The sequence below is a fragment of the Paramormyrops kingsleyae genome, chromosome 16 (genome assembly GCF_048594095.1).
Source record: "Paramormyrops kingsleyae isolate MSU_618 chromosome 16, PKINGS_0.4, whole genome shotgun sequence".
In the NCBI taxonomy this organism is placed as follows: Eukaryota; Metazoa; Chordata; class Actinopteri; order Osteoglossiformes; family Mormyridae; genus Paramormyrops; species Paramormyrops kingsleyae.
Genome location: NC_132812.1, coordinates 23,170,273 through 23,184,151, shown reverse-complemented (window position 1 = coordinate 23,184,151; position 13,879 = coordinate 23,170,273). Strand labels below are relative to the sequence as shown.

At 45.9% G+C, this 13,879-nt stretch overlaps 1 protein-coding gene across 2 annotated transcripts in view; it reads right to left on the bottom strand.

Annotated features, from left to right (window-relative positions):
• Positions 1-13,879, bottom strand: part of LOC111858403 (thrombospondin type-1 domain-containing protein 7B-like) — a 123,368-nt gene that overhangs the window by 91,716 nt on the left and 17,773 nt on the right. Inside the window, exon 1 of one of the 2 annotated variants that reach the window (XM_072700532.1) lies at positions 11,454-11,514. The exons of the other annotated variant lie outside the window; for it this stretch is intronic. Coding sequence (XP_072556633.1) covers positions 11,454-11,457 — 4 coding nt within the window. The 5' untranslated portion in view covers positions 11,458-11,514. Of the gene's footprint in view, positions 1-11,453; positions 11,515-13,879 lie in introns of those variants that run through there. 2 annotated transcript variants of the gene reach the window in all.

The window sequence follows — 13,879 nt, the reverse complement described above, 5'->3', positions numbered from 1 at the left end:
TTACGTCACATCTGGCTGACTCTTGGCCTGACCTGAGTGTCTGAGGGAGCCTACTGTGACCTACAGATAACAGCAGAGGGTGTGAATTAGTGCCGCGTTCTTCGTGGCTGAGTGTGAATGACACTGCCGGGCATCTGGCTCATTACTGCACGCCAACAGAGTCCATACAGGTGGTGCCGATAATGGATGTTTGATTATGCTGAAGCCAACTATCACCACGGAAACGCTGGTGGCAGATCTCTGGGCATGTTTACAACAGCCTATGAGTTGTACACGCCCTCTGGGGGGGGGCACACTGGCAGGGGATGGCCGCCGCACGGACCCCTCCATTCCATTTCACCCGAATCCTAGCCGCAGGTCGGGATTTACGCTCCACCTGCTTGGATCCTCCTTATACTCCTCTGCGGGACACCGCTTGTAGCTCAGGAAGCCACAGACCTCCAGCTGAATCGGTGATAACTTGGTAAAAATGCAGGGAAGAGTCTACCTGACAGAAGGCATAGCGAAATGAAATCGCTGTAGAAATAATTACCATTGTACTACCAATCTCTCACCATTTTGACTTAAGACATCACCGATAACTTCACATATTCTAACTGCATCACTATCTCAGTAAATTAGCTTATGGGGTCATACTTAAACAGAGTTGACCTAGTAAACACTAAAACATCAAAATACTATCACTTTTAATTTTATTCTGTGAAAGTACTGGAGAAAGTAGGGGAAGTGAAACTGTAATAATAATAGAAATTGGAATTTCAGGGATAAATACGAAAGAGTCAGAAATAAGTACGTTTGGGCTGTGGTGCATTTTTGGCCTGTTTGACTGAGCGGATTAAGCCTCATACCAGCCAAAACAGGTTTTGTTATTAGAATCTATATCAGTGTAGTTCCGTGTCGATCCCACATTCTTTTAAGTACAAAAATTAGAGCAACCAAGGGAAAAAAATGTTTCCTGAGCCTGAATCTCAGGTTTGGAGACACACATACACAAGTGTGCAAAGGTTTCATGAAGAAACCTTGGGTAGACATTATGCGGCATGAAAAATTCAGAGACTTTGGATGGGAGATTCTGTAACCAAAATCTGATTTACTTTTCATCACAAATCCAGTGTTGAGCAACACAATAGGGGTGAAGATTTGGTGCTGAGGTGTTAGTGTGCAGGAAGGATGCATGCATGGCTGACTTCTGCTCCTAAGGATGAGGAAGATCCTTCCACAGCTCTGGGTCAAACAGGAAAGGGGGCTGGAGAAGCTGGGGTGTACTGACAGGGTGAGACAGGAAGGCAAATACATTCTCACTGCTGTCTTTTTAATTTCAGCAAAATCAGTTTCTTGTTCTTCCTCTTTGTTCCAGATATAAAGGCAAAATAGAAAAAGGGAAAGTCATTTTTCAGCCGGTGATAGCAAACAGCTTCTGTCAGCATTAAAACAGCCATGACTAAATGACTTCCAGTCTTCAGTTGACTGAGAACTGTCTTCAGCCCTGGCGGAATGGTGGTGTATTAAGTGCCATAAATGGTAACAAAGCAGGACCTGAGATGGGAGCCTCTTAGTCATCACCTTATGTTGGCATGCAGAAGGCCGGCTACAAACCTCCGCTATGGACATTCACTATGGACCTCCACTATAGACCTCTGCTACAAACGTCCACTACAGCCCTCTGCTATGGACCTTCACTATGGACCTCCACTATAGACCTCTGCTACAAACCTCCGCTATGGACCAACCTCCACTATGGACCTTCAATATAGACCTAAGCTACAAACCTCTGCTGTGGACCTCTGCTATGGACCTTCGCTATGGACCTCCACTATAGACCTCTGCTACAAACCTCCGCTACAGACCTCCGCTATGGACCAACCTCCACTATGGACCTTCGCTATGGACCTCCACTATAGACCTCCGCTACAAACCTCCGCTACAGACCTCCGCTATGGACCAACCTTCGCTATGGACCTCTGCTATGGACCTCCGCTATGGACCTTCGCTATGGACCTCCGCTATGGACCTTCGCTATGGACCTCCGCTATGGACCTTCGCTATGGATCTCCGCTATGGACCTCCGCTATGGACCTTCGCTATGGACCTCCGCTATGGACCTTCGCTATGGACCAACCTCCGCTATGGACCTCCGCTATGGACCTTCGCTATGGACCTCCGCTATGGACCTTCGCTATGGACCTTCGCTATGGACCTTCGCTATGGACCTCCGCAGCCCCGCGGCAGGCAGGAGATAAACACAACCTGCCACATCCCGCCGACTCCCTATCCCTCCCCTTTACTTGACACGCTACACAACTGTGCCCCACCGCAGGTGAGGTCAGCATTCAAGAGCGATGCAGCTTCTCCTGGGATCCTCCCTGGAATTATGAAGGCTCCAACTGCCCCTAAATAAAAGGTTTATGGACCATCCTCCCTTCACGCGATGCTGTGAGTGACTCGCTGGTGCTGTCTTCTCTACGGGAGGATAGTGACACCCTCTGATCACCCTGAAAACGATGCCGACTCCGCCTGCGTACACACACTCGATCTCGAACAATTTTGACACTGTGACGCCACAAATTAGCCGCTATACCTGGGAAAGTTGCCAGTAGAGCATCGACTGCAGGCCATGCTGTAGATCGTTGGAAGCAAGATTCAGCAGCGCCAACTGGTTAATGCTCATTACAATTAGTGTAATTAAGAGCTAATTGTTAATTACAATGCAGTATTCAGACTAGGTTACAAGCACAAGGACAATCAGTCACTCCTGTAGAATTCCTCTGCTCTGGCGGTAATGAACCAACAGCATATCGGGGGCTGATTTTATGAGATTGCGTTGCTTAAGATTTTAGCAGCAAGACCTTGAGACGAGAATAAAGCCACAAACAGAAATCTAAGTTTTTCATTTCAGCACACAGATCATCAAAGCTTCATCTATATTTCTATTGTTCTACGATTCCTTAGCATTTTTTGCAACTCTCCATACTGTCTTCAATTTTAAGTTTACTTATTCCAGGGAGATTTAGAATTAAGTGGAAAAAGTATTATCACAGGTGATTTTCTACATCACAGACCCTGTTCCATCTACCACATTCGTACGGGCACTGTTTCAGAAATTTCATGAAAAAAAGCAAAATGTTTCTTTGTGAGGATTACTGTTTTTATCACGGTAACAGATCTTATCAGAAAAGTTAAAACAGAACATGGTCCAGGGGCACGCAGATTGCACCTTTCCCACAGCCTGACATTCAATTATCATCAGAATGACAGAAAGCTCTACCCTTAGAGACTGCCCCGGGGAGCGGTCTGTCCCACCAATGCTGGTCACCCTCGTTCTATTCCCCTTCTTTGTTCCCTAGCTATTTTTATTTGCCTCTTTTGTCTCGATCTCCCCCTGCCCTACCCACAACATGCCTGGGTGCCTATTGCTTCCTTGATTCTCACAGGGCCCATTAATAGCTTGGCTTTTGTCATCTAGCATGTCCTAAATAGGCACAAGATGCTGTTAGCATTTGCAGAGATACCCACACCAATGCAAAGGCGGAATGTATCAGAGCTGTTACAGGTGATGATCCGCAGTTACCTTACAGTGCGGTTCTGACAGCTGTAGATAAGGTTAGGGTGGCTAGGAAGCTACCGTGGTATCAGCGTAAGCAGCTGACTTTCACTGCTTCAAAGTTTCACTGCTTTATGTACAACTGCAAACAACTAATGCTTTTGAGATGCTGCTGTGACAAACATTGGCGAGCGGCAGGCGGACGAACCGAGGAGCAAACAAAACAACCGTTTGGCTTTCTCGTTTTAAAAGAGCCGAACCGCGAGGCGACAAAAGCGGGACTTTGCTCGTCCCTCCCCCATAACCTCCCCCACCAAAACAATTATCTTTTCATTTCCTGTACCAACAGATATTGACCTGGATCTTATGAGTCATTGGGGTCCTGGCTGGTTGGGAAGGCTGGCAATGGACAAGCCTGGCAAGCAAAGGTACTTAACCCACATTGTATATTAAGGGTCCAAAAATCCAGGACAACAGCTTTAGAGTTTTTTTTTTTTTGTTAACTCTTTATGCACCATTTGCACAGGTACAGATACAATGGAGCTCTTCTCTTCACCTATCCCAGCTTGCCCCCCATGCTGTGGCAGCCCAGCAGCTGGGGGTTAGGGGCCTTGCTCAAGGGTCCATGGTCATGTGACTGTTCTGCCAAAGCTGGGGTTGGATCTTCCTATCAGAGGTACAGAGATTTAACCTGCTAGCTCACTCGCCACCCCAAGTTGCAGTGCTTGGAGTTTTATGAACTCTGTGGAAGGATCAACATTTGTATTGTCCAACTGTACACGGTAATCTATGTCTAACACAAACATGAGTACATGAGTCAAAAAAAAAAATAAATCCAATGAAAATGCTGGACAATGTCAGACAGACAGTTGCTCCCTGGCTACTCTAATGCCTGTGTAAAAGGCAAGAAGAAAACTGACAAATACCATTAGCCGACTTTCTGGGCATGAACTGTGAGATTTCTGAATTGCCGAGATTAATTACCAAGCAAATGCATTTGGACAGGCCATAGTTGGGAGGCTAAGCTGAGACAGAAGGCTTTTCAAATATGGACAAATTAAAACTGTTACGTTGTTCTGTATCAAATTGATTTTTTAGGAAATTACAAATAGGAAATTTCACTTTGGAAAGTTTAATTAAATAGTTCCTTTAAGCAATTAGCCCGGTTCATATCCCCTGTGTGCAAGCGACCCAAAGCAAATTCATTAGACAGCCATTGTAACAAAAAAAAGAGTGGAATGCACACGCAGAAGTCAATTTAACAAAGTGAGAATTTGCTGTGGACATTGTGCTGATTGCTGGTGCATTTGTAGATCATCGGATTATTAGTGTGAAGTCTGTTGACTGGCTTGTATATGATGATTATGTGAAACAACGGCCAGCCGCAACAATGGCAGTTCAAGAATGTATATAAATCTAGACTGATTCCAGATGCTTTACACTTCCAAGTAGTTTTTCAGTTACTCTCTGACATCTTTTGACAGGGACCTAAGAGAATACCGTGACATGCATTTTAAATCGCATGGGACTGTCCCTATCAAGCTAAGATATATTTACCCCACTGGAATTAAAGTTTATTACTCTCTTTGCTCTGCCTTACTTTGCCATCCCAACTCAAGCCTTCAAAAGACATTTCAATACATCAAACAGGAATTCATGCTATGTAAACCGACATTTCATTCAGTTAGGCCAAGTCGTGACATTTTTCATCCTTCATATACGCACAGATGCCTGTGATTAAAAATTCACAGGCAGAAGATTGTGCCATGATTGCGAGATTAAGACCCTTTACATTTATGAGATCTGTACATGGCCTATTAACTCCCCTCATTTGACTCTGTATGCATTTGTCATTATTAAACTTTCACTTAAGGATTCATAAGAAATTACAGCTAATGACTCTATGCAATTTAGCTCTATAAATGCCCACACAATCGCTTTCAGCTTTCTGACATCGCTGGAGAGAGGAGATTGGCGGGACTCACGGTCGTGCCTTCCAGGAACCCACTGACTCCTCTGTTACTTTCACTTCACGGTGCACTGAGGTGCGGAATGATAGTTCACAGATTTATAAGGTTGTTCCCCTGGTATATGTGCACTCCTGCGTCGCCGGTAATGGACGCACCCCAGTTTACAGTGTCAAGAAGCGATTGAGCGAGGTCCCCGGCTCGTTCTGCTGATGTAGAAGCTTTCTGCCCGGGCCGCCTCACAAACTCACGAACATGTGACTCTGAGAAATTGAACCGTTTTGTTGCAGCCATCATTGCAATACTGCACAGCTATTACAGGATTGGTCGTTGCCTCAGGTCCCAGGAGGCCTGCTGTGGTACCCTTAAGCTACTGCTTAACCTTAATTTATTTTAGGATGCACTGAGCTGTATAAACGGATAATGGTTGCAAATGAAAACCACGGTGGGTGATGGATGATAAGATAGTAAATAATAATAAATGTCTAATCCTGGGGAAATTGTCTTCTTTTAACGCTCCATTGTAGAGTTAATTTCCGCCTCAATTCAGTTAGCTTTCAGCCTCTGTAATAAGGTATAAACTTAAAGCCTCGCTTCAACAAAGTTGCGCAGAGAAGCCACACCTTGAGTTTGCAGATATGCAGCTACATTTCCCAAAGGAGTGTGGTTGGCTTTGTCTGTAGTGTTTTACCCCTTAAAATTGGATTTTATTTCTTGGAAAAAAAACAGCCTCACAAATATTGAATCAGCTAAGTACCTACCCTGCAATTTTAAAATTTTAAATCAGACAAAGTTTCTGTTAGGGTGCGCTTCACGATCCACGGAGGCTGGCAAAGATGAAAGCCCTTGAAGATCCATAGCATGACTGGACACCACTCCGTTCAGGACTGGGGGGAGGAAAAGCTCTTTTCTTTGCCCATTTTAATTGGGACGTTGGGTAATTTTGATGTCAATAATGATGCCCCAGACAGCAGATTATGGACGGAAGCACAAAGAGATTTTGGAGAGGAAGAAAGAACCCATTAAATAAGCAACTCAGGTCGTATTTGGATTCCAGGGAAGAAAGAACAAAGCAGAACAGCAGCATGCAACAAAACTGGTTTCCAGTTGATGGGTTGGTCAGACCCAGTAAAAGCCTAATTAAACCGAAGACTTGGATGTTCCATTTGGCTGCCTTCCCATGGCCAGAAACTGGTTTGCAATTAACAAAAAACCTGGATTGGCATAATCTCAACCCAGGCATTGCCGCTATGGCTCGATAAGAAGATGGACGACATAAGAACATGCCCCCCCCCCGGTCATTAGGCGGGAGAGGGGCAGGGAGACGGTGGGATTACTCCCCTGCATGCCTGCTAGCCAGGGGGCCACGATAAGGCTGGAACCCAGTGAACGAATACATCTGGTCCCAGACAATGGAGGCTGTTATCGCAATGGAGAAAAAACAGGATGGTAATCAACTCTGAGACATGGACTGTGACACCAGCGAGACAGGCTCAAGGTGACAACGACTGAACAGAGCCCTGTAAAATATTGGAGAAAAGAAGTCAAGGTTTAAAAAAGGTTTAAAAGCACCAGAAAAAATTGTACGAAAACTATAAAACGTGTAATAGATATTGATCTCTGTAGATATTCCCAATGTATGTACCAGCTTAATTAACAAACGTGACAGATTTTGAGATAAAACAGGACTTAATTCTTTGTTAGATGAAAACATTCTCTAACAAAGCAGCAATTAGGAAAAACACCACCTTTACAATCTAGTTGGCCATCTTGATCTCACAGATCCCACCTGCATCTAGACTCCTTCTTCAGCTCCGGATGTTTCTGCTTCAGCACAGCAAACAAACCGGGGGGGGGGGCTTTTAGGGAGTCTTTGGCTTTCTCCCTTTCGTCTGGAATAGCCAACGGCAGCTGTTACGAAGCCGACCGCCACATTGCCATTACCACAACTAGCAAATGCGACCGGGATCTGCCGTCATGGCTTCCCGAATGCACTCCTCCGAGTCTGATCCCAGTCAATCACCAGCATTTACTCCAGACAGTGATGAAGTCGGCACTTAGGCAGATACCCCCCAATCAGCCCGAACCACCAAATCGCCTCGTGCCTCCCAGCCATAGCTGGGCGTGAGTGACTGCAATCTGCACCCTGGGAAATGAGGCCCACGCCCACGCCCCCCCCCCACTCTCTGCCCAAACTTTTCTCAGCTCTGCATGGGAGGCTTGGCCACTATCTGACGCTTCATTCTGCAGGAATCAATTTTAGACGCTGGAGCAGAGAGACGGATGTTTTCCGTCCTCCATAAAGCAAATGTACTTATGCACAGCAGCAGCTGTTCAGCTGAGATTTCATCAGAGCGCACGGCAGCCGCTCCGCCGTACTAAAACTGTCAGATCCTTTAGAATTTGTACTGTTCATTTATCTCAAATAAGACCGAGTGCAGAGGCAGAGAAAAACACTGCAGTATGTCTTTAAGCAGATGTGCCTCTGATATACTGCCCTTTTCCCCTGGAACGCTATTTTTGAATAATAAAAGTGCAAATATAAAACCTTCAGCGCAGAATTGCACGTCAATGCGTAAAGGCCAACTTATTTATTACAGGAGAGCCTTCCCGCCACTGCCGCGGCCACAGTGCCAGCTGGGAGCAGGCAGAGCGTCAGCAAAGATGATCTGGAGCCAGGTGGCGGAGGCGCCAAGCCGCGGCTGCGACAGGTCAGCTGCCAAGCGGACGGGCAGCGCCCAGACCCAGGCTGGCTTCACTTACACACCCAGAGGTTAATGAGGAATTACACTACAATCTGATCGCTTCATATGTTACTCATAACGTTTACTTTGCCAGACAGGCTTGCCAGCTTCTGGTTTGCATTAAGCATTTCCTTCATTAGATCACAGCCATCGGCTGGCAGCTCCCGGTGAACATCTGCCATCTTAGAAGCTACTTTTGACTTTTTCACAACACAAAAGATCAGCGCTGAATTAGGTTTGGAAACCACACAAGGGTAGAGGCAGTGAGCCTTTTAATTTAACTATCACGATTAAGGGGAAGTTCTTTTTTAAGCACATCAATGTGCAGTAGTCAGTCAAGGATGCATTCTACAGGTGTTGAGACTGAAATCAAGGAAAATGGAGCTAAAAGGATTCATTTCTAAATTCAATTCTGTGGAAACAAGGACACAAACGACCGCATCCTATCTTTTGGTAAGATTCTACTTGGCCGTCTCTTAGTAGCTCTTTGTCCCCCTATTTCCCCAGCAGGCCTAAGAACAGGCACAGCACCTTCCCAGTCTGTCAGACATAGCCCCACTCTGTCAGAGTCACATCTGCCCGTTTCCTGCAGAAGATCAGCATCCCATAAGCGGTGAGTCTGAAGATACGGCAGTTTCTCTCTTTGGAGACACGCGGCTCCATCGGGAGCTTCCTGATCACAAACAAAAAGGCCATCATACGTCCCAGCATTGCCCTGTGGCGTTCATCCACACGGTGCCTCATAACATGTGGTCTATTTATGATCAAAAAGGCTGTAGAATTAACGGAAATGTCAAAAATAATACACTTAGATTTAATCAATTACTGTAGTAACTTGATTTGTCCCGAGCAACCAAATCTGAAGGAATAGACCTTATGAGAAAAGAACACAGTCTCTGACCTATTCAACAACAGGATCTCGTATGACATTTTAAAATTTGTAATTAATGTCCCTGCATAATTAACCTCGACGACGACACATTTAAACTAACCGATCATTTCACAACCTCCGTGATAGGTGTTCCTAAGTGCCGTTGGCCAATCAGGACGCAGGTAGTGCCACAGAAAGGGACGGCCCACCAGTGACAGGCTGCCTCTGCCGTGCGGCCCGTCGCAGGCCTGGCTCAGCTCATTTCGGCCGTGTAATGGGACATTAAAATGTAGAAAGCGGAGGTGTGCAGAAACGGCGGCGATTCTAGGCTAAAGTGGTCCTCAGAAGGTGCCGTACGAGTCGGGGTCTGTGAGATAAGACGATGGGACGATATTGGGGCTGACAGACAGACGCCTTCTCCCTTCAGCCTCTCGCCACGCGGATTACTGCACATCAGGCGTGGGCGGATGGGGTGTCGCCCCGATGCTTTGGCCGACTCCCTCCACTGATGTGATGTGCGGATGGAGGATTAACTCTTGGCAGACAGCTCTCCCTGCCCTACCTGCCGCAAAGCCTCATCCCCCCGGGTGACAGCGCACCAGGAACTGTGGCGACAGCAACGTCAGAGTACGTCTGAGAGCCGGTCTCGCGTTAGATCTAACTAATGAAAATCGGTCTCGCAGTTGAATGACGTATCTGGGCAAATAGCTATTGACAATCCGCTTCTGTGTTTGACGGAGTCAAAAAAAAAAAATGCGGTGGCTTATTACAGACCATTTGAGCAGAAAAAATAAGAGATACTTTGAGTTTGTTCAGGCATTTACTTTGGAAATGGTCTATCAGCCCTAGATGAAAGTAGTCAATACATCTTGTGGAATAAATCACAAGCAACAGAATCACATGTATTCCTACATCTTGTTTTGAAAACACATAGGATTGTTGCCGAGGTTGAATCGGCCCTGGGATCCACCAATGTCGCAACCTAACCTGAACAGACGGGTCACTTCCTGCCAGTGAAGCTCACTCTGTCTGCAGAACGACATTCTCCTGCCTGCTGCGTAGGTGACTGTTTACGTTGTGGTTTCACACGTCCGACAACGCAAGCACGAGGTCAGAATCATCACACGCTACGCAGACGGGAAAATATAATTTTTCCTAATTTCTGAATAAGTTATGTAATTTTGCCAGTGGTTTACTGTAAATTGAATGTTTTTCTGCGGGATGGATAATTGGCAATCAAAATGAAAACTTTATATATACCAAATAACACTTGCTATAAATAACAATAAACAAACAGCATGAATATATTTGTTAAATAAAAAATTCAATATCTAAACTCCTTTGCACTCCAGAATAATAAACCAGGAACAATAAGTCGCTCTAAAATGCAGGGAAAAATGTAACGACACCCGTTTCTTCAAGGAATCATGAGAAAACTAGCAAATCTTACTATAGCAGAAAGGATGTGAATGAAATTAGGTGCAAAAACTGGAGTGTTTGTCATTGCCGTCCCTCGTCAAACCACATAATGCACTGCGCACCACTGGATCCTCCCGCACATTTTAGATTCCGAATGTGGGATTTCCTGAGAAGGGAAATTCAGCCGCAGGCTTGCACTTAGCGTTCTGCTTCCACCACGCTTCTGGAGAAGACCAACACGGTCGTCATGCGTCACTGACAGTCTAACAAAACAGGCATTGTGGACGACAGACTTATTCTCAAATAAACAAAGAGTTTCTTTTGTGTATTAGTGATTGGATCGCCTCGGATACAGCGATAGCCAAAGACCCTTCAGTGGAGAAGCTCTGTAAATCATTTTCCAGCTAAGGATGAAGGGGGGGGGGGGGGGGGGAGTGTTTGTTTTAGACAGTATGTCTCCAGTATTGCTTTATATTTACACTCCTGACCTCCCCCTCTTCGAAGCCCGATCATTTTAAATGAAAAGATAGCAGTATTAAATCAAAATACTGCGCCAGTGGAAATATCGATTTCCGTGTTCTACCAGTGTTATATACCTCTAGTTATGAAATCCACAAATCCAAAAGGTCTTTAATATAAGCCAAGAGAAATGAGTGCACAGCAGATTGAGGCAATGTGAGTGCAGTCAATAGAAACAGATATTATAATAAAAATAATATGGAGAATTCCATTATTGCAAACTCCATAACTTTTGGCTTGTGGAGGCAACAGGTATAGCAAGCTTATCTGTCGTGCCTTGACCTTTGAGAATTCTACAGTGCTATAAGTGTCATCATGATAATTGCCTGTGATGACAGTGAGTTCCTGACGACCGGCCCATCGCGGTGTGTTGCACGGCATGGTTGACATACTCATCAGCACAGCCTCTTTGGTTAGCCCTGTATCTTCATATCTCTGGGGGTGAGGGTCTGATCCCAGCTGCGTGTCAGCAGTTTGCATGTCCTCCAGCGTGACTCCAGTTTCCAAAGCCATGCACTTAGGCTAACTGATGATTATAAATTTCCCAAAGTGTGTGATTATTTGCATCCTGAGATGGACTGCCGTCTCAGCTTGGATGTTCCCAGGTGTTGTGATTCCAACGACTGACTTTAGGCTCACTCCAACCCTGTGATAAGGATGGATGGATGGATGGATGGATGAGCACAAGCCTTTTCTGTCCACACTGAGACCCAGGGAGTTATACCAACACATAGACTCCCACTGAGGGGGCTGCTCAGTTTCTATTTTGAAGCATTTTTTAGCATAAAAGCAATTTCAATGCAGGCTTGAGAATCCCCATGAAACAGCCTTACATCAGAAAATTCCTTTTTAATTTACCAGTGCATTAAGGGCAGGGAAGTTTTATAAAATAGCATTTAAGCTTTTAATGTGTAATACAGATCACCCTGCAGACCTGCCGGAGTGAACAGTGCCCCCAGATAAAGAGCAAATCAAAAGCTAATCATACCTGCGTCTCCAGTACTTGCTGCTCATAACCCAGCATTAACCATCCAATAACAAACTCCTATGAGCAACTCATTTCACACATTTCTAGAAAGATCCAAAATGGACCATTCGGGTACTGTATCATTTATGCTTCATCTAACTTTTCAGTTGTTTCTTTCCGCCCAGCAAACGGGCTTGTTCTCTGTGTGAGCTCTGGACGTCTGACCTGTCATTTCCATGACGGGTCAGTTAGTGGCGGTGGTCTGTGGGGCGGTGGTCTGCTGGGGTGGTGGCCCACTGGGGCAGTGGCCTGCTGGGGTGGTGGTCTGCTGGGGTGGTGGCCCGCTGGGGTCGTGGTCCGCTGGGGCAGTGGCCTGCTGGGGCGGTGGTCTGCTGGGGTCGTGGTCTGCTGGGGCAGTGGTCTGCTGGGCTGGTGGTCTGCTGGGGAGGTGGTCTGCTGGGGTGGTGGCCGGCGACAGTCGTGGTTCCGAAAAGCCAATAATTTGGTGCCAGAGTGGAAGCGGAAGGCAGGGGCTCAGGCCTGGCCATCAGAATCAGCTCTCTCTGGGGATCACGGGTGGACTTGTTTAACCTCAGCACTCGGGAAGTGGGGGAGCGTGGGGGCGCAGGGCGGGGGCCATGCGAGTGGAGGAGGGGACAGCTATCAGTCAATGGAGACATACAGTTGATTGGATTCCATTGGTGAGCATGGGACAAATGACCAATCAGATCTTTTTAAGGTCACATTTATCACCTGCTGTTGTGAAAGAATGATGTTTTAAAGTGTTTGTCTTAAGCATTATAAAGCATTAACTTGAAGACCCTAATAAATGGTGGGAGGCATCTCTAATTCTAGACTTTTGATACATAGCGAATATGGTTTGTGGGGTGACATCGGTCGCGGACCCCTCCGCACTGAGGTGGCCCCTCCATATCAGGACCTACTTCCCGTATTCATTACCACCATATCATGGTCACCTGCACTTTGTGGTCGATGCTAAGTCACAGTCACCCGCAGAAAACACTGCGGATCAGCCGTGCCGATTCAATTCCACACCGGGGTGTTTACACAGGAATAATGGCAAACTTCTGAAGAACTGTCACAGAGAAATGACGAAAGCCGGTATTAAACACAGAGTGTAACATAATTCAATTTATGGCAGAATTACAGCACGGGACATTTTATTACACTAATGTTTAACAGTCCATAAGTTGTACTATATGACCTGCCACATGCGGCTGGTTTACTGTAAAGCCGTGGAGTGACAGACTCTCTCTCTATGCATATAAAACACTTATTACTCAACCAATGAACCAGATACTCAGTGTGTAAGCTAAGGTTGAAAAAAAAAATCTAATTTGTTGAGATGAAAGCTTTAAAGTCCTGAAGTTGAAATACAGAAAATTGACAATTATGTTCTTCATCCAGATGGGGTGGAAATAAAATAATCTTTTCAGGTGATAGTTTCCAAATAAAGAAAAAAGAAAAAAAAACTATCGCACGATCGTTCATATCCACCCGCGGTTGCTGGCGCTGCCGGGATTGCGACATGCCTGCTTTGTGATGGCCGCAGAAGCGCCGAAACCCTTTGTTCATGCGCTAAATTAAAATTATTCCTTTAGTCAAAGAAATAATCGCTCACAAATCCGTATTATTCAGCCGCCAGTTCTAAGGACGCGTGCGGCAGAGAGCTGGCTCTGTTTTTTTTTTCATTTGCGCATTTTTTGTTTGCCTGGACTGGAGGAAAGGCACGGTGACCGCGCGACGTCCCTTTGGCCGCGCGGCGCTCGGGGCTGAGGCTGAGGTGGCTTCGCAGCTTTGACGTGCAAAGTCCCCGTGACTACGTGCTGC